The sequence below is a fragment of the Arvicanthis niloticus genome, chromosome 5 (assembly GCF_011762505.2).
Source record: "Arvicanthis niloticus isolate mArvNil1 chromosome 5, mArvNil1.pat.X, whole genome shotgun sequence".
In the NCBI taxonomy this organism is placed as follows: Eukaryota; Metazoa; Chordata; class Mammalia; order Rodentia; family Muridae; genus Arvicanthis; species Arvicanthis niloticus.
In genome coordinates, this window is record NC_047662.1 from 82181135 (window position 1) to 82206221 (window position 25087).

General features: G+C 40.5%; 1 protein-coding gene across 1 annotated transcript in view; it reads right to left on the bottom strand.

The window, feature by feature from the left end:
* Pappa (pappalysin 1) overlaps nt 1-25087 on the bottom strand; it is a 223026-nt gene that overhangs the window by 71112 nt on the left and 126827 nt on the right. Inside the window, exon 10 of the mRNA XM_034502365.2 lies at nt 18338-18531. Within this exon, the coding sequence (XP_034358256.1) occupies nt 18338-18531 (194 nt within the window). The remainder of the gene's footprint in view (nt 1-18337; nt 18532-25087) is intronic.

The window sequence follows — 25087 nt, forward strand, 5'->3', positions numbered from 1 at the left end:
CTTTCTTAGGTGTAGCTGATAAAAGGCTTTGAAAGCAGTTTCGTCGGCGGCAGCTGCTTTTTATTCACCCACCATGCAGTAGTCCCATGTCCACTGTTATACTTTCTTGTCAGTTGAATACCCATTTTTCCCAAATATCATGGGCTTCCTGCATGTTGGCTATGGCCAGACTCACCCCTGTCTCTGCTTTGCTTGTTTTGTGTAATACTGCACATAAAAACAGTCTAGTCTCAGATAACAACCCTCTTCTGAGAGCTCACCCAACGGCCAGAATTAATTGCTCTCTCTTTTGTGTTCACATAGCTCTCTGCATATAGCTTAGCTATGGCCTCTGTCCAGTTTGACTACAGTTACTCAGAGCCCAGCCTGATCATATAAAGTCTGAAGATTTCTACATTGAGAATGATTTTATTTTATAGTCACATAAATCCCAGTTTATTCCCTAGTATCTAGGAAATGATAGATCCAGAAGATGATAGATAGTCAAAAGGCCACAGCAGCAGTAGTGACATACACAGATACTGATTCCAAGTCTTGAATGCTTCTAAGGACTCTTTATGAATTTGAGCATGATGCTGCTTTCTTGTGATTCCATCATCCACGGGGCTGAGGCCTGAGGCTTGTAAACTCAAAGGTAGTCTGGGTGACTAGTGAGTTTGACATTATCTTAGAGGAAACACAAAAGAAACTAAACCAATCCAAACAAACCCCTTTATTTATGCTGAATCATATGAGGTGGAGGTGGAGAGTGGTATATGAACCCCCTTTATAGATAAGAAAACTGAAGCCTTACATTTTGCCTGAGGTCATAACTAGTTTTTGGTAAAACCAGGACTCCAATCCAGACTAAGACTGTAGACACTGCTTTGAAAAGGACTCGACTACGCTTAACACTTTTTGAGGTTATACTAAGAGAGTGGATATATCTATGTTAGATGGAGCTGAAGTCCCAAGCCACAAAGAACATGTGCTCAAATTTTCTCTTATCTGTTCCTGGTACTCAGGAAATAGAAGCTGCCTCAACAGACCAAAGCAGGTTTTTGCAGGTCTGTTCTGTAGTGCCGTGAGCAACAGAATGGGCCTGCATTAAAAAGGAAGAAGTCTCCTCCTAGAACTGACTTAATTGCTTAATTTTTGTCCCTCACCCTTCCCACATAAAGAAGGACTGAGATGAATTTATTTCCTAAGGGCTTTGACAAGCGTCCAGCTTTAGATTCCCAACCACTTACAAGTGAATGTCATAGAAGAGGGGACTGACTAAAGCAAACAAAACCTTGCAGTGGGCCATGTGACCATCTTGTCAACGTCTGAGACTTACATGTCTCAAGCCTTTGATACTCTAAGCCTAAGAGCTAATTTGCAGTTACCTTCTCTTCTAGCAATGACAACCAGAAGAGAAGAGCAGAGTTTTACTTCAGTCATCCTAGCAATATGTATTCTGATTTTTGTTTTCTGTCTTTTCCCTTTCTAAATTTAGACAGCATGTTGCCAGTGACCTGGCGTGGTAATAACCATATAGTATCAGGAAGGCATCAGTATATCTAGATCATTCCAGATGAGGTGAAGTCTCACTCAAACTCATATTTTTTGATATGGTAAAATATATGATAGCTCTTTATCCAAAAAGTATAATTTACCGTAAAACTTTTTGAATAGTTTATTTCAGTTAGAAGAATACCCTAAAAGAAAGGAATTATAGTCACTCTTATCTCCCAGATAAGGATCGGGCTGATGGCTGTAGTACAACTTCTGCACCAGTTAAGGGAAAGCTGGGTTATTACTACCATTCTGAGTCCTTTCCCAGGACACCATCACTAAACTCTGCAGCTTCTTCTCCTCCCTGGGTTATTCTGTCAAAACACCATGGAAAAATACTCAAATTGGCCTGAAGTAACCTAGGAGGTGAATATAATTATACACTCTGAACTTGAGCATTAGCCCATTATGAGCAAGAACAGAGTCTTAACCATACATTGTCAGTATTAAGAGTATACAAACCCAAAGTAGGCACCTAGAAAGTATTAGTAGAATAAAAGAATGAGCATGGAGCAATAATACTTTCCATAGCTGAGGTCAGTTGACACATACAATGAACAAATGCAGCTCAAACATTTCATCCTGAATCAGGCTCCTCCACTGCTCATCATAAACCTCTTTCATAGGGAAGTTTTCACCATTCCTAAGCCCACTTTTCTAGTCTTCTTTAACCCCAATTCATACTGACTCACTAACCATGAAAACTTGAAAGTTAATTAAGGGTTAACAGGTACACACACACACACACAGAGAGAGAGAGAGAGAGAGAGAGAGAGAGAGAGAGAGAGAGAGAGAGAGAGAGAGAGAGAGAGATCTCCAATCCTTTCCTCCATCCTCTTTTATACACACAAATAAAAACTGAGGGGAAGGAGAAGGAGGAGGGGGAGGAGGCTTTCTTTCACCGACCATTAGAAACAATTATCACTTTCCCCAGGCCTGCTGAGCAGTTTCCCCTTTGATGCCTGCCTTAAAGAGATAGAGCGCAGGGGGAGGGGTAGGTTGCCTTTCTTTCAGTCTGGTGATTTACTGTATGGTGTGAGCAGACAATCAAGCAAAAAAGCTGGACAGAGAGACACTACCTTCACTCTCCTAGAGTTCTGGAACTAACAGCAGATCTAGGGCCTCTGCCTAGGAGACAATTCTCAATAAGAACTTGGCACTGGAAGCTCTCCAGCCTTGAGTCTCTGCTTGGGACTGATTAGCACCTCATTGTCCTCAGGGAACTGTCCCTAAAATGTTTCATACTCCTTAGAGATCCAATGCCAGTCGAGCCTGCTCCTCTGCAAGATGTGAACTGTTGTGATTTGCAGTGCCAGCCCCTGATCTGATCAAATGGCCACAAGGAAAAGGTGGACTTTCCCACAGAAATTGTTTAAGATAACTATCTCTGTTCCTTGCTAGCATAGTTTACTGGTGAATAACCTAACTCTCATAGATGAGATATATCTCTGAACCATTATTATGGTTGCACTGCTCACTCAGTCACTCGTTTCTTATAAATAAGCTTCAGATTTCTGGTAGAAATAGGCATCTCAGTCTTCTAAGGCATAAACTGCTGTTGGAATCTAAGACAGCATGCATGAAGGTGAGCACACTGGAGCTTCTTTTATAGCATTTACTGGTTTCTGTGTGTCAAGTTTAGTCTTCGTGTTCTTGGGAACACAACAAGATATCTTCTTTGATGCCTTGGGACTCAGATTGGGAAAATAAAAAAGCAAACCAGGACCATGCCTGTCAGGAGCAGGTGGTAAAGTCTGGATATGATTTCTGTTGGCGTTAGTACACGAAGATTTTCTGTTCCATGTCCATTCTACAAATGAGGAAATTAATTCCAATTCACAACTAAAAGCACATAAAGTGTTAGTTCTCATGTGTCCATACCACAGAGTTGATGTGCTCTTCCCACTTTACAAACAAGAGCCAAGCAATACTCTAAGCCCATTCTGGACATTGGCTTTTAGAAGGCTAGGTAGGGGCTCAGGATTCTCCAGCTAGTAAATCCTCTAATAAGGGAGAGTGATTAGTGTCGGATGTGGTGGTGGGCTTTTGTGCAGCTGACAACTGCAGCCATGAAAAGCCCGTCCAGGCTCATTTCACAGAAGCCCTCACAGGCTGCCCCTAGCTCCTAATTATGCCATTCACCAGTCACCCAGGCCTGCCTCTGAACTCCTGACCCAGTACTGAAAGACTTGAGATCTCATTACTAATCTCTTAAGCCACCTAGTTCTCCAAACTACATCCATTTAAGTTAGAGGCCAAGGCTTCCTCAGAGTGGGAGGTGGGGAGATAGAAAGTCTGGCTCTGGAGCTTCTTGTGGCATGACCATGATCTCTTACTGGAGCCCCTGTCCCAGTTCATAGAGCAGCTGGTATGGCTGAGTGACTCAGTACAAGGCAAGCCTTGCGAAGGGTGTCTGGCTACACTAGTGCATTTGAAACCACCTGTTTGTAATTTCAGGGGTGCAGATGGGGGACAAGGCCTGTGTTTGCTTTAATTATTATTGTTGTTGTTGAAAGGGAAGGAAAAAAAATGAGCAGAAACTGCTAACATCTGGAGGCTGCACTTCAGTTCATGCACTCTCTCACAGTAGAGCATGCGATCTCCAGCAAGATGGTTGGTAAGTGAGTCCAGGGCTCATGTACCACTTTCAGGAGTAAGATGCTGGTTGGATAAGGACAGTAAGGTGAGGAACTCCTTTGCGTTCCTAAGAGGAAGGTTATGGGTCTCCAGATATTCCAGGTTTCTTTTGGAAGAATCGGTTTTCCCTCTCTTGTGCTGAAAATAAAGCCTTTCTCCTATATTTATTCTTGATCTCTCATTAATTTACATATTCAGCTAACACTTATTTAGCTCTCCTTATGTGCTAAGATCTTTATTTCCATGTGTAAGAAAAATGAAACCCAGAAAAAAATAACAAGAGTCCCTACAACCCTTTTTAATAAATGACTCTTAAACCCATGGAAAGATGATAGTAAAGGAAGAATTAAGTGGGCTTACACATATAGAAAAACAGGTTGGTTCTGACTTCAAGGTTCGTGTAGTCTACGGGATGGGCATGGACAAGTAAGGGACTGAAACAAACTATGCCTGAAGCCAGATCTGAAGTGTAAATTCTCTGTGTCAAGTAGACTCTCGAGATAAAAAGGCTCGAGAAGGGGAAAAACTGAGCCACAGCTGAGCCATGACAAAACCAGTTTTCCAGATGTTGTCAGTTGCATAAGCATGAAGGAAGAAGGTCAAGAGGCTGTGCTTTGTTCTGCATACAGCTCCCAACATAATATTTAAAAAAAAAAATGCTAATTTTTCTGTTTTCTGTTCTTTATAGAAAAAGCAAGTTTCAAAAATTCTAACTCATGATATATGACTGATATATATATATATATATATATATATATATATATATATATATTATAAATGAATAGAACATCAGTCTATACAGATTGTATCAAATCAAATGGTCTCTGTTCACTTCAACCAGAATGGACACTAGACACTAGAGAGAAAAATACAGGTCATGGCTAGCAGTAGGTGGACATCCTGAGGCATCCCCTGTTTTAGATAAGAATTCAGCATTATAGTACATTATAGTGAATTTCCTTTCAGCGCCCTGAAATGTTGCTAGTTCCAAAAAAGAATGCAGTGAAAAAATTCCCTTTTCAGACCATAGCACTGGCAGCCATTTTTCTAGAAAAAGATTACAGAGTATCTTCTGATCACATCTTGGTACTAGAAAACTGTCTGTTTAAGATTTAGATACAAAGGTTAAAATTACAAATACAGTTAACGTTAATTTAAAAACAAACAAAAAAATGATCTCATTGACCCTGGAGCAAAATTTCGAGTCATAGCTAATCCTAGATCAAAGTTTCACAGTGAGAAATCCTCAACACAGAGCTCAGAGATTGAGGGGGGTAGGTCATCAAACCCCTCTAGTCTCCTCTCTACCTTTCTCTGAAAAGCCTTGGATGTTCATGGGTTAGTCAGGAAATCGATGATCACACCAAAGCTATAGTCACTTAACCTCTTGATTACGAAGAGCTGAGAAGTGGTTAATGGCATTCTTAACCACACCAGACTGTTTAGAAAGGTCACAAGAGTGATTGCTCATTTAAAAACATGTGTCATAAAGGAAAACAATTTTCTCAAGTTCATAAAACTGAGAGTCACCAGGTTGTTTTTTGTTTGTGTCTCACTCTGCCTTCTTCAGCATTGCCAGTTAACACCTGTGTGATACAAACTGTATGCTGGATAATGTACAAGTCACAATGCTGGTAGAGGACTCTTGCAATATGCCAACATAGCTAGGTTGGGTATATCTGTTCCTTGTCCCTGCTTCCTATTGAGCATGTGCGTTGTCTGAGGTCCTGCTATAGCTGCTGCATGTGTGCCTCATTTCTCTTGGTACTCTATTGAGAGGCAGTGTGTTTTCCTTAGATGTCTTCAGTATCATTTACCCTGGACAGAGATTCCAAGGATATGTTTCAGTGACATATATATGCAAGGGGCAGAGAACAGACTTGCTGTAGTTGTTGACAGAGCTCCTATGACCTTCCAGTTTGAAGAAGGACCTCAGTCTTGAGGAGAAAAATAGATAGCCTGACTTTCTGACCTGGTATGCCAAATTTTAGAAGTAGAGATAATAGCTGTAATCAGCAAGTTAGGAGGCTTTAAGGTTCCTGACTTTCATGTCTACCAGATTATTAGCAAAGGTCTCTGAAAAATGGGGACCTTCATGAAAATGTCTTCACCAGTGGCAGCCTTGGACATGTCAACTCACATCTGTGCACAGCAGTGGCACCTTGGCATTATGCTTTGGCATCCTCCATACGAATTATTCCACACCCACTACACCTGACTGTTATTCCATGGGACAGAGGCAACTGTATAAGTTTTGGTGTCAAAATTATGTGTTTTGGAAGTCCTGATTTTGCCGTTCACCAAGTGAATGACTTCAAACCTGCTGCTAAGTCTGTATTTTCCCACTGCAAAATGAGATGGTCTTCTATTCAGAAGAACTGGCAAAGGAATACAAAGGGTTCCTGCACGCACACAGGTGTAGGCACATCATGCCCATTTATTAGAAAGCTCACAAATTTGTCCTTTCCACATCATTTATTCTTCTTCGACTTTTTAGGGAGAGAACTCTTGACAGCCCTGCCTTACTTTTGGACCAGCTGAAGGCTTCAAAATTTATTCTTCTGTAAACTAGTGAAAACTATACAAGCTGCTTCATAAGATGGCTGGCATGTTTGAATGTAAACATACAGTATAATTTTCTGGATACAGAACTGGTACCCTGAAAGCACTTCACATTCTGGTATGGTCATTAATAACAACTGTTATTACAATTACGTTGCCATTACACCTGTCATTTATTATTGTGGTGTGGTCACTTCTTTCCTTCCTCCATTTACTTTTATATCCCATAATCTCGTTTCCTTCCTTGTTCCTTCCACTTCCTCTCTGTCTTCCTGTTTCTTACTCCTTCACAGCCTCCCGTGCTTAGCCTCTCATTTTGAGATCATGTTAAAAACTGATCCCCACTTACAAGCTGAAATGACATGCCTAGTACGTTCATCACTCCTGTATGAAGCCAATCATGGGAGCATTTTGACACTTGATCTCTTCATAGTATCAGCGGCAAAGGAACTTCTTAGAACTTCCCTCCACATCAACCCCAGAGTCTAGCCATTCCCTAGTATTGGCACTAAGTTATTGGCAAATGGTATGTTAATTCTTCAACACCTATAATATGCTTATAATTTGTCAGATGTGGCGGCATACAGAAATGAATACAAGAAACTTCACCAAGAACATCTGTGTAGGTTTTGATTTAGGGTCCAATTCTGGAGTCATAGAGGAGCATATTCTTTCTTATTTTTAGATCATCCTCATCATCACCACCACTTCTTCTTCTTCATCATCATCATTATCATTGTCCTTTGCAAATCATAGATAAATCAGGTGATTAAGAAGGTGCAACCTGCTCTCCCTGTGTAGAAACTCACAGGGAATTATGACCTAAACATTTGACTTAACATTTTCTGACACAACTTGTTGATTCAATCCAGTTACACAGAAGATGCCCTCACCATGGGTAGTTTACATTGGCAATATTCAATAGATACAGAAACATTTCTTTCAAAGGTTCTCCAAATACGGATACCCTATGCTAGGCCCTGGAAATAACTAAAGACAGAAGGTGGAGCCCAAATCCTTAGCGTCTCACTTTTCTTTTAGTATAAAATCTGATGTTAATTGACAGACCTAGACCCTGAATGATGGCTAAGCCTTAAAACGTATCTGAAGGAGTACTGGCAACTCTGGAGAGAAGGAAAAAAAAAAAAAACCCTCAAGCTGTATCCAGGGATTTCGGGTCATTCATTTTGCCTAAAACATGCTTTGGGGGCTACATAGAAAAAAAAAAGATTGTGCCAACTACACCAGGCCTTGTCTACTATAAAGGGTCTGGATTTCACCAGCTGTGGGAAATGATTTAGCGAGCTTTACAGGAAAATGATGATCCAAATCATCCGTTTCTTATGAATGAAGGAGAATGTATTCTAAGGGTAAAAAGCCTCCCACGAGAACTGGTGCAGGCAGAATTTAAGCCAACATACCTCATTCAAAGAAAAGGATAGTATTTTGGTTTGGTTTGGTTTGGTTTGGTTTGGTTTGGTTTGGTTTGGTTTGGTTTGGTTTGGTTTGGTTCTTTTTGTTGTTGTTGTTGTTGTTGTTAAATCTTGAAAAAGGTGGTGTGGGATAGAACACAGTGGAGTTCAGTAGACAGAAAGAGTGAGTGCTTCTCCTATTCCTCCACAAAATGTGAGATGATTTGAGAAGCTCTCCCTCCCAATCTGGGAAATGGATAAATTATTTCACTATAGTTTTCTAACGATATAATTTGATGAATGGATCCAGGGAGCTTGCCAAGTGCCTTGTGTGAGCTGTGTTTAAAAATCTCCATGATCTAAAATATCCCAATTTACATTTGAGGAGACAGAGGTTCAGCAAGGTGAAGCAAATTGCTCGGAGATCTTTCTGGACAGGAGCAACAGGATATGCTGCACGCACTCTACACCTACTTTATCCATAGAGTAGCCCTCAGCCTCCAAGAAGCTACTTAAATTTAACTAAATGAAAACTGCACTTTCTTGAATACATGAGCCACATTTTATGACTTGAAGATTGCTGTATAAAACAGAGTCACTGTAGGGCATTTCTAGACAAGTAAGAAGTTCCAGTGGACAGCTCACTGGTCTTAAGCTTTCAATGATGACACGGTTTTGTTTTCTTTTAAACATAATCCAGACTTTAGCTTCTTGATGAGTGTCAAGCACTATTCTGCCTTTATTTACATTTCACTGCTACTTTATTTCTGTAGCCCTTGCTGTCAGGTGCTGCACTGAAGACTCAGGCATTACCCAGGTAACTCTCTTGAACAGGATTTATCCAAGAGGATAGAGAACAACTCTTTCTCAGGAAAGAGGAAAATTTGCAGACAATGATTAAATGTCCCCTTCCACCAACTATACATATAGGTCTACCCGAGGAAGGGTGTCAGGTGAACAAAAAGCTATAACTTTGATGTATGCTTCTCAGTAACACTACATATCATGGGACCCTTGGAGTCCATTTTTCCCTGAAAATTGAATATGTTCAAATGTATCTAGTTTTGCTTGTGCTTAGGACTAGTTGGGAACTTTTAAGTTTTAAAAAAGCTATCACTGTGGTGGCAGTAAAGTTGGGAAGTTCTTTCTGGTCTGATTCTACAGATGACACATCAAGACTGACTTTTCAAATTCAGGACTTGGAGGGAGCTAGAGAGTGGAGCTTAGGGGCCTTGAAAAACAAACACAAACAAAGGAGTGCTCACACAAACAAAAACAGAGTCCTGTGCCCAGCCAAACCTTGGCTCCTTTCCAAAGCCCCTCCTTAGAGCCTGGCTTGAGAAAGTTTACTTTCAGGGTAGAGAAATGAGCATGTGGTTTGGGGGACAGAATTCAATACCAGTGAAGCAGCAGGCTCAGCAAAGCTTGACTGATGCTTGCCTCCTAAGTTCATTACAGCCCCAGAGAGTGAATGCTGCTTACATTTTTCACATGTTTCTTGGGTACAGAACATGAAACTAAATTATACAGCAAAGGCCATGTTGGCTACATGCCGGTAAATCCGCTTAAAACAAAACAATAGTACAAGAAGAAAGAAAGAAAGAAAGAAAGAAAGAAAGAAAGAAAGAAAGAAAGAAGAAGGGAGAGGGAAGAAGGAAAGAAAGGGAGAAAGGAGAGAAGAGAGGTAGGGTGCAGAGAGAGACTTTTAAACAACAACAGAAAAGCATAGAAAGGGATAATGAGAGAAAGGAGTCTGGGTGAAAGGCAGTGGTGGAGGAGTGTCTGATTCTGCAGATGAGGTTTAATGAGAATGATGTGAAGAAGAAGGGCAACAGGATGAGGGTGGGTCAGGTTTGGATGGAGACCATAAACAAAGGCCTAGGAATCTTCCTAGATGGGCCATGGAGAAGGTTGGCAAGGGAAGGGTATGATCTCCACAGAGACCTCAAACGACTGAGCCTCAAGCCACAGAGCTCTGCTTGTTCTTGGGCTTCAAGTCAAGTCCTCTGGCATCTGAGAGATGGAGACTCACTCTTCAAACATGGCCCTCAGGGCTACACATGGCACTGTCCTCAAGAAGTCAATACATTCTTAGTGTCTGCCTGGAAGTGCTGGATTACTGTCTGTAACTTCCTCCCTGTCAGTACTGTGTTATGCCTCAGACTTAGTTTACTCTGGTATCAAATGCTTTAGAAGGACTGAGATCTGAAATTATTCTGATAGCCAGATAGAACAAGCACATACTATGTACTTGGTGTGCAAGTTCATTTCTTTCTCAAGACTATAATACAGAGGGGAGAGCCGGCCCAGTTTGCAACGAGAAAAACTGAGGCTTATAAAAGTGAAGAAATTTGTCAGGCATCACATAGATCAAAAGTATATCAGTTCTTTCTCAATGCAAAGTCTGGGCTTTCTCTATGCAACAATGTGGCCATAATAGGGCTCTTAAATTTACCCTCAGATGTTCAACTACAAAGTAAAATAATTTCATAGATAACCATCCTGCTCACTGACCTTTCCTCCTCAAAGTATATCCTGCTGAGGTTAACTCCATATATTAGAATATTTTGTCACAATATGTTTTACCTAAGTAGAGGATTCTATGCCAATTCCTTCTTCTTTGAGGGTGATGGTTATGTTCTTTATCTCCATGTCATTCCATTGCTTACAACGGTACTTTCGACTGTGTGGGGTCACAATTCAGTGCTACTGGCCTTCCATCAGAATACTAGAATCATTCCATAAGCAATGGGAAATGAGGTAAGAACTGGGGCCTCTCTAAGTCTCCAGAAACTCACGTTTCCAGTCTCTCAGTGCTAGAAAACTGAGTTTTTAAAAATTATATCCTAGGGCTCGAGATAGTTGTTAAGAGGACTGACTGCTCTTCTGGAGGAGGTGGATTTGCTTCCCAGCACCCACATGACAGCTCACAACTATCTATACCTCCAGTTTTATGGTATCAGATACACATGATGCACAGACACAGAATCAGGCAAGATAACTGTACACATATTAGAAAAAAGAATTTGGAAATAACACCATGTGTCACATAACTAGTAAACGGTGGACCTCATGCTTAATTGAATTGCAGATGCCAACTGATTATATGTGTTTCAAACTTTCATCACTCAAATATTCATCATCGGTAGAAGGAGCAAATGAATGAAGGATGGAGAGAAAGGGTGAAGGATGGAGAGAAGGACCAGGAGGACACCTGTAACATTTAATAAATTTAAAGTCTCTCTAATCCCTAGGGTTCTTTTGATGGGTTCGAGGAGTGACAGCTCAGAGACTCTATTTTGTATTTTTTTGGAGGGAATTTTGGGTGCCCCAATGAGTGGGACAGGCTGTAACAAACCACGGTACTTTCTGTTCTGTCTCCTTAGATGACTTGCACATGTGCTCTTGAACAATTATTCAGAAACCACCAGGAGAAAGCAGATCCCTTGGGCCTTTGGGGAAACTACTTGGAATCTATGTGCTCCAGCATTTCAGTATGTTCCCTTTCCCTCTCCTTCCCCACCATTGGCAAAGGCTGCCCCTTTTCCTAATGAGAAGAGTTGAATGCTTTGGTTGAAGGCAGGGACAAGCAAGCAAGGGGCAGACAGCCTTTGGAACTGTCTCCTCGGCACTAGCTAAGGAGGCCAAAATTTCTCCTTGTTCTTTGCAGATATTATTGTATAAGTAGCACTGGGGAAGTGCTTCTCAGTACAAGATTTCTGAGTGGAGATGTTTTCATGTTAACACCTGTAGTGAGGTAGATAGAAGAAAACAAATGGGAGTGCTACAGATGAGGAGTTCATGTCTCTCTCTGAGACTCAGCATTTTCACTTTGAGAGAAGCCTGTTATGCTCAGGAGGGTGGCTGGGAAGTGCATGGGAAATGGTGAGCTGCATGGGTTTGGCATACAGGAGGTGTTTAGAAAGCATTACTATCATTCTTTCCATCTTAACATCTGACCAGTTTGTCTCATGCTTAAAGTTTCAGAAAAGCTTTTCTCAGCCCTCGGGATAAAGAATGAATGCCAAGCATGTGTAGTGCCTCTAAGTACCCTTTTTAATTCACTTCTCTTGATTTTTAAAAATGTATTGACAGTTTATTTATTTATGGTTGTTTGTTTGTTTGTTTGTCTTTACTTTCTACATATTTTTTGCTTTGTCTCTTATACTGTCTTTGTCCTGGCCTCATTTTTTTCTTTATTGACAACATGTTCTTCATATCCATGCCTTGCCTGACCATCAATTTCTCTCTTCAGTTGCTGCTCAGCAACTTTTTTCTTTTACACACACACACACACACACACACACACACACACACCACACTGGTGTTTCCTTCACCTATAAAGAAAAACATATTGCTCATAGGAAAGTAGAGCTAGAACTAGTCACATTAAGACAAATCAATTCGAGTTGAGAGAATAAATATTGAATGCTTTCTCTCAAAAATGAATACTACATAGTGGGGTGTGTGTGTGTGTGTGTGTGTGTGTGTGTGATTATACTAAGTTACAAGAAAGGTAGAAAAGGATTAACCTGACACAGGGAAGAACTGGAAGGAGGGAGGGAAAAGGTAGAAGCTCAGGGTGTGAATACAATCAAAATAAATGATGTTTGTGAATGGAAATGTCTGTATAAAACCCACCACCATGTACAATAATAAGGTAGTTACTGAAAAAACAGAATGGAGGCCAAGATTGGATATCTTGGCAGCAAGCTGGAACAGTAGAGCAGTATGTGAGGTATTACAAGAGAGCTCCCCACTTTCTTGGTAATCTTGAAATGCATATAACAGACAAGATGATGCAGAAAACATCCATTCTTTTGACCATTTTCCCACATCCATCTTGGAAGCAGATGTGAGCTGCTTGCTCTGCACCTGGATTCCTACCTGAATTCAATGGCCAGTGTCTCAATTTCGCTCTTTGCAGACCTGAGTCTTAAGTCTTAGGTTGCCTATCTGTGAATGAAGACCATTAACCCTGTTTCTGTAGTAGTTTAAGTAAGAGTCACGGAATTTGGTAAAGAGCCCAGGGAACTTGGTAAACGTTATTTCTATGATTTATCCTAGACATTCTGAAAGTGGGCAAAGGACTTTTCCATGCAGCAAGCTGGCTATCACCCCAGCTGGCTGAGTAGGCTAACAAATGTGTGTTTTCTTCCCTGGGGATTTCCTCTGGAGTTCATATCCTGAGATCTTTGACTACTGTATCCAGGTGTACACAATCCTCGGGTGTAACAAGAAGCTCTCTGAGAGCAGCAAGAGTACCTGGGCTTTCTAAGAGATTCCCAACATGCCTAACACAGTCCTGGGTGAGCAACAAATGTTTGCTGATAAGACTATGTTTAAGTGGGTGAAATGTGACCAATTGTCTCTCCTGTATGGGTCATTGTGATCAGCCCTGGGTGAACGTATATAGTGGAACCTAACATGCAGGAGGCAGGTCACTGACATTGGTACTACCAGTTGAGTTAAAAAAGCCAATCTCTGTTTACTCTGCATCCTTAATCTCCACAATGTAGATGTTATTCCCATTATCCAAAAGAAAACACTGAGATTCCAGGAGGAATAGCTTGCCAAGTGTTTCCAGGAAGACAAGATAGAGGAGCAAAGCCAGATCAGCATCTATTTGACTTTAGATGTCAAAACTGTGATTCCCCATTTTCTTTATTGAGTATACTCTCCCCTCATAATCATTGACATAGGTTATAAATATACCTCTCTACTTCTCTTTAAAGGAAACAAGTAAGTGATTGCTCTAGCACAAAACCTGGCATGGTTTGTATTTTAATGGAAGCAAAAAAAAAAAAAAAGAAAGAAAGAAAGAAAGAAAGAAAAGAAAAGAAAAGAAAAGAAAAGAAAAGAAAAGAAAAGAAAAGAAAAGAGAAAAGAAAAAATAGATGAACATGTCAAGGACCAGATGATAGCATCTCAGAATGAAGTTTCAAAGTACTTATCTACTCCCCCAAAGGTTAATGATAAATACAATCAAAACTAGTTACAAATAAAGAAGTGATGATGCTCTCTAATGAAGGAATCTCCATAGAACCAGCAGTCTAGCCTGAACTAGACAGAAAGCTCCAGAATGGGAGGAGCTCACTGTATCACAGCCCTTGCTTCAGTGTGGATAGGTCATTCACTTATCATTTATTCTCAGAAGAGGTTTGCTACCCTAGAAATGGTCAGTGTAAGTTTGACCCTAAAACGCATAACCCAGTAAACCTATCAATTGATTGATTGATGATCCGTAATCCCTATGAGAGCACTGAGGATTCTAGTTCTTCTTAGCATCTCCATCTCTTCTTTAATCTATAGCAAAGAGGGGCTGCCTGTTATACAGGAAGAAATATTCTTAGGGGGATGCTGTAGGGATGAAGGCAGAAGGGAGACATATTGACTTTGTGTTTTGGCAGCCTTTGGTGTAAAATATTGGAGAAATGTGAAGCATGGAAGCAAAGTATGAGCAAGACAAGATCTTTGCAAGCACTTAAACTAAACCAAACTGAACCATTTCTGAGGTTCCCAGAAGAGAGATAACTGGATTCTCTTTCTTCATTTCCATTTTTTGTTCACTTACAGGAACTTCTTGATTCCTGCTGGGTCAGGAAGGTGCATAGCCCAAATATCCAAGGAATGTCTCCCATTATAGGATTTTCAGCCCAATTTGTACAACTAGGAAGATTTGATATGTCTGATAACATTTGGATACAAGACTCAGCATTCATGGGTAGCTTTACTGTAACCAAATTTGGGAAAGTTGTTTAAGGAGAACGAGGGAGAGAGACTGGAAATCATTAGAAGTGGCAGGGTTATGCAAAATCAAAGCTCAAGTTTAGACTGGCATTCTAAGCTCACATAACACAAAGCATATCTCTCATTCTCACTAGTCACAAATGCCTGCTGAATTATTCTAATAGAGCTATCATCTGTTCTCACATCTACTTCTTTAAAGAGTGCTGAGGTCAGAGATGGGGCCTTAAACTTCTGTGGGTTATATCATAGACATAAAGATAGATATAGGGTCCCAGCAAACACCTGAATTCTTACTATTTTTATAACACCACAGAAAGGCTCGCAGAGACTGGAGTAAACTGGATTGTAAAGGGAATGTGTGAATGGCTGGGCAGTTTCACAATTCCTTAGGACAAATTTGCCCTGGTAAAGACCAAAATACTGCAGAAGAGGGTCAACATGTGGCAGAGAGTGGGAGCAGTCTCCGTTCCAGAGACTGTGACTCTGTGTAGGGGGATTTGATCCCCTGACACATGTCATCTAGAACTTTGCATATTTCCCTGGAATTCAGCAACTCCCAAATTTGGATGTGGCCTCATATTTCTAGGTTCCCATTGTCATCTTATAAGATACACCTCTAACACAAGACTCTACATGTAGGGTATGGTCCAGACTGGGGAGACCACAGAACTTCCTGCAGGGCTTCAAGGTAGACAACAGAGTGTTTACCATAAAGAAGGCAATCTGCTATAGGTGTGTGTGTGTGTGTGTGTGTGTGTGTGTGTGTGTGTGTGTGTGTGTGCATGCGCGCGCGTGCGCACACACGCACTTGCAAACGCTTGCACAGGTATGTTGAGCACAGTGGGTGGTGAAATTCAGTTGTTCCTGATTCTTTTCTCTCTATTCTCCTGTATTTGATTTGGATAGTGTTTGGACTAAGCTCCTATGGGCCTATTCATATCATATATGCACATGTGGGCAGGGAATACAGAAAAAGAATAAGGAGGAGATGAAAGAAAAGAAGAAGAGAAGCAAATGAAGAGAGGGGGAGAAAGAGAAGATGGAGGAGGATCAAATTGGAGGAAAGTGAGGGACCCAGGGTACCCCTTTCTATCATATTCTTCAATTCAACTTTCAAGAGCCTCCCAGATCCTCTGCTCTCAGGTCAACATCTTCACTAGAGGCCCTGACAGGGTGAAAATTAACTACTGGGCTCCTCTAACCACTGAAGAAGGTAATATATATATGCATATGCATATATATATATATATATATATATATATATATATATATATATATGCATATATATATATATATATATATGCAGTAGGCACATCTGCTTTCAAGTAAAGAAACTGGGACACTATTGTTCTGTGCCCCCCCCCAAACCTTTGTTTTTCTGATTCTGCACCCAGCCTGCCCACAATGACCCCCACAGACTATAGTGAGTTGATTTCATAATAGCAAATTTAGTTACAGTGAGTTTTCCTTGTAACAAAAATTATATCCAAGCTCAGAGTAATGGAACCTAGTCGATTTCATTAAAATAAATTTGGGAACAATGAATAATTCAATATGATGATTTTGTTTCCTCCCCTCCTCTTTATAGATTGAAGAGCTAGTATTTATAATGATTTTTTAAATTGGATTTTTGTTTAGGGAGAACTAATCAGCCATAATTCCTGGCAGACTTCTCCCTACAAGATTAATTGTCCAATGAAAGACTTTTTTTTTTTTTTTCAAAATCAAGAGACTGGGAAATTCTTCTCTCTCTCTTTTTTTTTAAAATTTTGATCACATTATTCACTATAATTTTGGGGTAATTTTTAAGCAAGTTGCTTCCACTACTCCTGTGCATGAAAGGATTCTAAAGTGTTAATAATTACATCATTTGAATGTTGTTTTTTAATCAGCTCTAGGAATAAAATATTAGGTGAATTTGGAATTCTTGCACTTTTGATGTGATGAAGAAACAATGGCTGGCCATCGCTTGGTGTCAACTATAGGCAAGTCTGTGCATGCATGCATACATACATGCACATTTATAGTAAAAACAAAGCCAGGCAGTCTTGACACCCAGTATTATGTAGATGCTGTGCTTTGAGGAGGAGAAAAAATGAATGAAGCCCCAGCCTACTTTCAATCCCCCAATAACCCACTGTGGGAAGTAATAGAGTACACAGATAAGATTCCTCAAGCTCTCTATGAAGCTACGACCATACAGGCAAGTCCACCCAGTGCTGAGGGAGCACACAGACAAGAGGAATGCTGACCCATTCATGGCCAGGATGACACCACACATGAGAGGCACCAGGGGATCCTGGGTAACTCATACCTTCCATTTTCCTAAAGACATCCGCTCATGCATACAAATGAGTAAATAAAATCTTTAATAATGTGAACATAGGTAGGAGAGATGGAGAGATGATCAAACAGAAATGAAACTAAATATACAAGAGGCACTACTTTACAGCACACTCAATAACTCTCACTGGACCCCAACCCAAAGTTCTTCTTCTCATTCATCAAAATGCCAGCAGGACTCCAACAAACTTGAAATAAAGAAGCAGTATTAGAGAGGGATGGCTGAGAATCACCGCTCATCTACAAGACCGAGAAGAAGGCTAGGTTCAAAAATGGCCACTGTGATGGACAGTCAGAAGCAGTAAGCTGTGTCTGGGGGAAGTGGGAGTCTCAGAAGAAGGCAGGTGTTTTTTCAACAGGATAATTGCAAAGGATGCTCTGGGGAAGCACAGATATCCTAGGATCACATAAGCTCTGGTAGCACCAAAACTCTCCCTCCTTCAACTAGGCTATGAGTATCCTGTGGGAGAACCCTGTCATATAAATAGTGCATTAGGGAACCATGGAATGAGTCACAGCTTCTTAGAAGTGGCAACATCCCTGAAGTGCATCAAGCTAAACTCCTATTTTAAATACAGGGGTGAGGGGAGGGAAGAAAAAGTGGAAACAAGAATGGCGGAAAGACAGTACAGCAAGTTTGTGGTAGGATTGCTATCAACTCAGTAACCAGACAAGTTGAGGGTCCCAGCCCATGACCCCCCCCGAAAAAACACCAAAAAACCCCACAAATGCAAAAGCAAACAAGCAAACAAACAAACAAACAAAAGCACTAAGATCTTTTCAAGTAAATTTGTTCTTACCCCCACTGAATTCCAATGACATATTCAAAGCAGAGTTCCTTCCCATAGTTGAATGAATCATAATAAGAAGCCCATCGGAGAACAGTCACCATTCCCATGATGTTTGCACTCTCCCCACTTCACCACATTATGTCTTATCTTTAACCAGTGAGAGTGAAGAGCTGCTGGTGTCACATTTTGGTAAAGTTATGCTCAGGTAGAGACGTTCTGTGACACTGTGCTTGAAGTGGTCACCTTGAGAGCCATAGCAGGTATACAGGGAACCAGCACTAGGAGCTCCACAGGCTAGGAACTTACCTGTGATGCCGCTGGCTGCCCAATGACAACCCAACCTGGGCACTGCTGGTCTTGATGGGATACGGAAGCATTGGACGCCCATTGATCCAGGAAACCCTGGGGCGTGTAGACGCCACAGTCTTTAATGCTAGTTTTTTGTTCAAACTCTTCACACATCCCATCTCCATCGTGGAAATAACACCGACTGGGTTCATCTGTGGGAGATGGACATAGGAAAGGAGTCAATAATTAAGTATTTCTTCTCTGGTCTTAACTATCAGTAGCAGCTGTGGACTAGACCATCTAGACCAGAAACTCTGTTGAACCGACTGTGTTTAGTCACATTGGGATTCTCTTCAGCTTTAAGTGGAAAAAATTTAAAAAGTCTTGCCATACACAATGGCTTATTTGAAATTGGTAGGCACAGTGCTGAGAAAATGAAGCACACTGCTGCATAACTCCTCTTACACACACACACACACACAGAGAGAGAGAGAGAAAGAGAGAGAGAGAGAGAGAGAGAGAGAGAGAGAGAGAGAGACTGAGAGCAGACTCTACAATATCCAGGTTGCACTTGGTGGAGAGGGGATGGAAACTGTGTGCAATGTCCATGGGTTTTATTCAAGATGAGAATGTTCTAGAAATTTGTCACACCAGTTTGTGCTTGTGGTTGACACATCTGACAGCACACCTAGAGTATGCTGGGAGGGCACAGCTCATCTGTATGGCTCTGTTGTCCCACTTATAACAAAATGCATAAATTTCTACTCCTCTCAAGTGAGACTCAATCACAATGTGATGAAGGTATTATTTTATTACAATTCAAATGTTCTAGATACAGAAACTCAGATGCCATATGTCCTTAATAGGTGCCCAAGTTGCACAATATATGAGTGCCAGCTATAAGAACTCAACTCACTTTGCAAGTCCTAGGCATGTTATCCAACACCAAAGGACTTTAGTCTCTCAACCTGGATTTATTTAGCTCCAAAGAAGATTTCAGTTTTGCATAAAGAACAAACCAACTTCAGTCGTAGCCCTGCAACTAAATTTCTGTGTTTTATTGGATAGTCTCTTTTCTCTGGGCTCAGTCATTAGAGCAAAGAAGGTAGACTTCAGAGACTCCAAGCTCCTAGCCTAATGCTCCCACAGTCTAAAATGATATGTTTAAATATCTCAGTGAAATGACAAGTGATCAAGCACCTGCCTTTTTTGAAATTTTTGTTTTGTTCTGTTGCTTTGTTTAGGGGTGTCATTAAAAGCTGTAGTGGGTTGCACCAATGCTTCTTTGGCTGTAAGGACAAGTATCAGGGAAGTTATGAGGAGGATGCTGTCAAAGATCTGACCTATGTTTTTAATATAGAGCAACTCAATGAGAAGCAAAGTGGGTATCCCCAAAATACCATCTTGTCACCTTTGAAAACTAGTGGCCATGTTTCTCTACCACTCTCCAGTGCTGCTAGACAAAGCTAAGCAGCCTCTTCTGTACAAAATGCCTATTTTATTAACATCTCCACCTGAACGCTCATTGTATTGTCTTGACACTGGGTCCACATGCTGTAACTGCTCTGAAAGGTTGTAACTTCTCAAACCGTTTCCTCTCTCTACTGTCTGAGACCCACTGCTAATTGATTATCTAAGCTGTAACACTTGGAGAGTAAGGAATGTATTATTAGAAATTACATCTGAGCAACTTGCACACGGGACTCTGAACATCTCAGGCAAATTAGGATGTTGGATTGCTGTGAATTTATGGTTTGATCTAGGTTGTCCATCTAATCTTGACTCCAAAATACTGGAGCAGAACTCTGGAGAAGGTACTAAGTTTAAAGTCAAAGGTATTGGTTTCTTCTCTGTCCCTTGCACTGCATATAACTAGAAAAGATAGTTTTGCCTCTTAATCTCTGTCCCCCTCCTCTAAGATAATTCTAATTGTCTGTATAAGGATGATATTCTCACTGGAAAGGAACATTAATATGCCTTATACATTCTAAAAACAGTTATGACAAAAAATATGCATTTCTTCTAAAAGGTCAATTCTTTTCTAAGTGGCTGAATTTAAATCAGCTTATGAAATCAATACTTACTTGAAATAGTTTCAAACATTCTACCTTCTAGAAAAAAAGCTAGGGTCATGGAGGGAAAGAACTTGAATTTTTATGTTGTTATCTGTAACGGGAGTTATTGAATTCAGGGGCAGCAGAATGTTGAGCCTCTTCCAAGCTCCAAAATTCTGTTTATTCCTACAAACAGTCTACATAGTAAAATACTATCAAATGTGCCAGAGTAAGTCAATTCATTATAATTTAATTATTGGAAGATGGGAGTAAGCCAGCAGAGAGCTCCAGTGACCAGCATGTCAGATACTTCCAACATGGAAAGAAGACAAGGTCAGCACTAACCACAGTCTCACAGTCACCAGGGATAGTAGCCAATTCAGATACAATAAAACTTTAGGCCCAATCCAAGGGCAATCTGCCATAAATCTAAACTCAATGAAGAGGACTGCAGGAAGTTATAGTGTCCAATTCTCGGCCACAGAGACAGCTGCTATGAGGGTGAGAATTGGAGCCCTTATGCCTAGCCTATGTGTCTCTTTATGCTGAGCAGAGAGCTATTTATATTCAGTATTTAGAGAATGATAAAACAGGACCTCTTAAGGATAAGATTGTGAGGTTGGCTAACTTTGGGACCAACTTTCTTTTCTTCCAATGCGAAGAGAGATAGTGAGAAATTATAATACCATTGTGTAAGGTCTACCTTCTAAGGTGACTTAATTCATTTCCCAAGGCAAAGGGCACTCTCAGAATAGCAGTAAATTGGATAAAAGTACGTTATTTTAAGCTTACTTCTTTATGTTTAGATTTAGGTCACAATAAATCTGTTTGATTAAAACTAGAATTTGAGAGTGGAGGGAGGTATAGAGAGACAGGGGCAGGAGAAGAGTTACATAGCTAAATAGGAAGGCGGTCAGTGGATGGATAGGTCACACACCTCAGATGATAGGAAGAGCTAGCGTTGAAATGAAAGAGGTTCAGACTGGAGAGATGGGTTAGCGGGAAAAGCCACTTGACACCAAGGCTGATAACCTGAATTTAATACTTGGGACCCACGTGGTGAAGGAGAGAACCCCCTACTCCAAGCTGCAGCAAACTTCCGATAAGTATGCAAGCTGGCATTCCTTTTTATTACATTAAATAAATGAATGCAATTTAAAAGTTTTAAAGAGAAAGGAAAAGGAATAGAGAAGGTAGAAAGGGAGAGCAAAAAAATGAATGAATGGAGAAAGGGAAGGAGAGGGGAAAGAGAGAGAGGAAAGAGAAAGAAAGAGGGAGAGAGAAAGAGAGGGGGAGGGAGAAAAGAAGGGAGGGAGGGAGGGAGGGAGAGGGAATATGAGTATGTCTTGTTTCCTCTCCAACATTATGCTGACAAAGCTATTGTGAGTCTCTTTTAAAAATAACATCCTTGGACTCTGCTATTCAGTTTCTCTTGCTACTAGTGTCCTAGGGGAGCCCCTCCACTCCATCTGCCAGTGTTTTGTCTGGGGAATTCTCTCTTTCCTCACTCCCTCTGCCTCAAGCACCAAAGAGAACAGAGTAAGGAATGGAATACAAATGTGAGGCCAGGAAAAACAAAGACAGCAGCAACCGAACAATAAAACAAATGGGGCTTTTTGTTTCCATTACATCCATTTATGTAGTGTTCCTTGAGTGCTTTACCTTGGGTGTTGAGCAGGTGATTGTGCAAAATTTGAAGTCTACAGCATGAGCAAACGATTGCCCTGACATCCTACCTCTGGTGTAGTAGCTTGGTGACATTTATAGTGGAATATATTCCACTTGAAGCGGGGAGGGATATTGTGAATGTAAACTGAGAGGAAGAGAGGGGAGAGAGAAGAGATAGCAGAGGGTAGGGAGGAGGAGGAGTGTTTGAAACCCCAGCAGACTTTTGACATGTATTTGTTGAATGAATGAATGAATGAATGAATGACTAAACTAGAAAATCCTTGGTGTGCACATTCCTATTGAGACACTACATCCTTCAGAAATTCCTTTAGATTCTGTTTTAGGATGAAGGAAAAAGAACTGCGACACAAGAAGGGACTGGCTTACAGTGGACCTTACACGTATCAGTCTGATCTCTCCTTTAAAGCCCACTTTCTCCTACCAAAGAGGAATTCACTATCTCCAATTCATTCCTATAGATGCAATGGCACATTTAGAAATCTGTCCACCCAGAAAGAACACCTGATTGGAACTGAGAAGGTACTACCTTTCCCAACTGAGCTTTTAGAAGGCAAAACCTTTCTTTTTCATTTGGAGGAAATGAGCTTACTTTCTAGAGTGTGGATAGACAACTTGTCAGCTCTCCATTGACTTCATGTCTTATTCTCATCTGTAGAGTGTCAGAATAAAACACTCTGCCCCTGTATCCCTAAAGCACAGGATAAGCACTCTTTGTGAGACAGACAGGGATTGTCAAACCCACTTTCATGATAAAACCCAGGCCCTCATGCCCAAGAATGGTATGTGCCACAGTGATACGGCCCCTCCTACATCAATTGCTAATTAAGAAAATTTGCCCATAGAGATACCCACAGACCAGTATGATGGAGGCAATTCCTTATCTGAGATTCCCCTCCTCCCAGATGTGTCTTGGTTTTGTCAAGGTGGCAAAAACCTATGAATCTTGGTTACACAGTGACACACTCTCTACAACAACAAAAAGAAAGAAAGAAAGAAAGAAAGAAAGAAAGAAAGAAAGAAAGAAAGAAAGACAAAAAGAAAGAAAGGGACAAAAAGGAGGGGAAGAGAGATAGGAAGAAGACTACAGGTGAAGGAGGGAGGAAGAAAGAAGGAGGAAGAGGGAGGGAGAGAGTGAGAGAGGAGAGAAGAGGGGAAGAAGGGAGGGAGGGAGGGAGGGAGGGAGGGAAAAGAAAACAAAGAAACAAACAAATAAAAAAAAACAAGAATGAGTGCCAAACCTGATTTCAAGTTATTTCAACAGATTATTCTACATAAAGAATTAAATGTAAATTTTAAGAGAAGGTCTAGCACAAGTTCTGGCATACATTAGTTGCAACAGTGTGACTCTATAACCAGACAGTAACATGGTTCTTTGCGAGCCACCGTATGTTCTAAACATTGTTTTATTTGCTGCCTTTTTGCAATTTTGAAAAGAAATAGAGAATCTGGATAGAAAAAGGAAGGCATGTTGTACTGAAATTTAATAAAAAGATTTGGCAGTCTTCTGAATTAGAATTGAAGGTGTGTGGACATCACCTTGCATTTAGTATATTTCTTTAAGTGGGCTGAAAAAAATTGTAGCCAAGATAAAGATCTAGATAAATGACAACACATCTAATAGACCCAAATATTCAAAGCCCAAAATAATTTCTTATGTCTCTTTGGAGCTCCAATTATATTTCCTGATAGCAAAGAGTGGGAACAATTCAGACCATATGAATTATTAGTGGCAACAAAATAGATGTGAACACAAGAACAAATGATGCTTGAAACACCAAGACCTCTAAAATCAGCAACAGAAAACAGCAAAACGAAATTTGGCTTAGATAATCTAAACAAATACGTGGAAAACCCCTAAACACTGATATGCAGAAAGTATGCAAAAATGGCCCAAAGGGGGGTAACAAAAGACTCCAAACTATAAATAGATTTTCAATGGTTTGAATGTGATTTTATCACGACATACAGAGAAAAGAAAAGCGAGAGGAAGGGACAAAAAGGAGGGGAAGAGAGATAGGAAGAAGACTACAGGTGAAGGAGGGAGGAAGAAAGAAGGAGGAAGAGGGAGGGAGAGAGTGAGAGAGGAGAGAAGAGGGGAAGAAGGGAGGGAGGGAGGGAGGGAGGGAGGGAGGGAGGGAGGGAGGGAGGGAGGGAGGAAAAAATTGAGGGAGAGAGAAAGGAGAAGGAGGACTCATCTATTCTGAAAGCTTTTCTCTCTCTGGGCTGCAGCTTTCCCTTCTGCCTAGTAAACAAGTTAGATCAAATAGCTTTATAATCTTTAAATATTTTACTCTAAAATTTATTTGGTTCTTGATTCTTTTAACCCTTAAATCCTCAAGCCAGTTTTATTTTTGAGTCTGAAATGGGCAACTGGAAAGTAAAATCCTCGAAATCAGTTTACAGTGAACTTTTTAAAAAACATATCGAAGAGGACTTTAATGAAAAACACATGAAATCTGGCACCAAAAATCAAAACCCAAAGTTTCAGCCTGCCCTAAGGTACTCTTGGCTCTCTAATGACATACATCATCTCTCCATGACGCTCTTCTTTCGCTTTGCTATTTATTCTTTAAAGCAACTTTACTTTTCTTATTTATTTTGGAAAATGGACATAAAGATTTGATACAATAGTACTATAGAAAATATTTAAAGTGTCAAAATTTTCAAGTAATGTTTTTACTTTGTCAAATGCCACCTCCCAAATCACCAAACCGGCTTCCCATTTTATTGGTTGTGTCTGACCATGACCACTTGCCTGCTCAATAAAGGATTATCTAAACACATTTCCATAATGCAATTCTAATTTCTGCTCTGGCTCCCCTTTACTTAGTCTACTATACTTCTTTCATAACGTTAACTTGCCCCTTGAAAGATTTATGTGATCATTCAATTTCTTTAAAAGATAGTCTTGCACTCCCATGATCTTCAGTGATTACCCAGTTCATCTGCATCCTGTTTACAAATGCAGCCACTGAGATTGAGGAAAAACTAAGTATCTAATCTAATACAGAATAGTAAATTGATG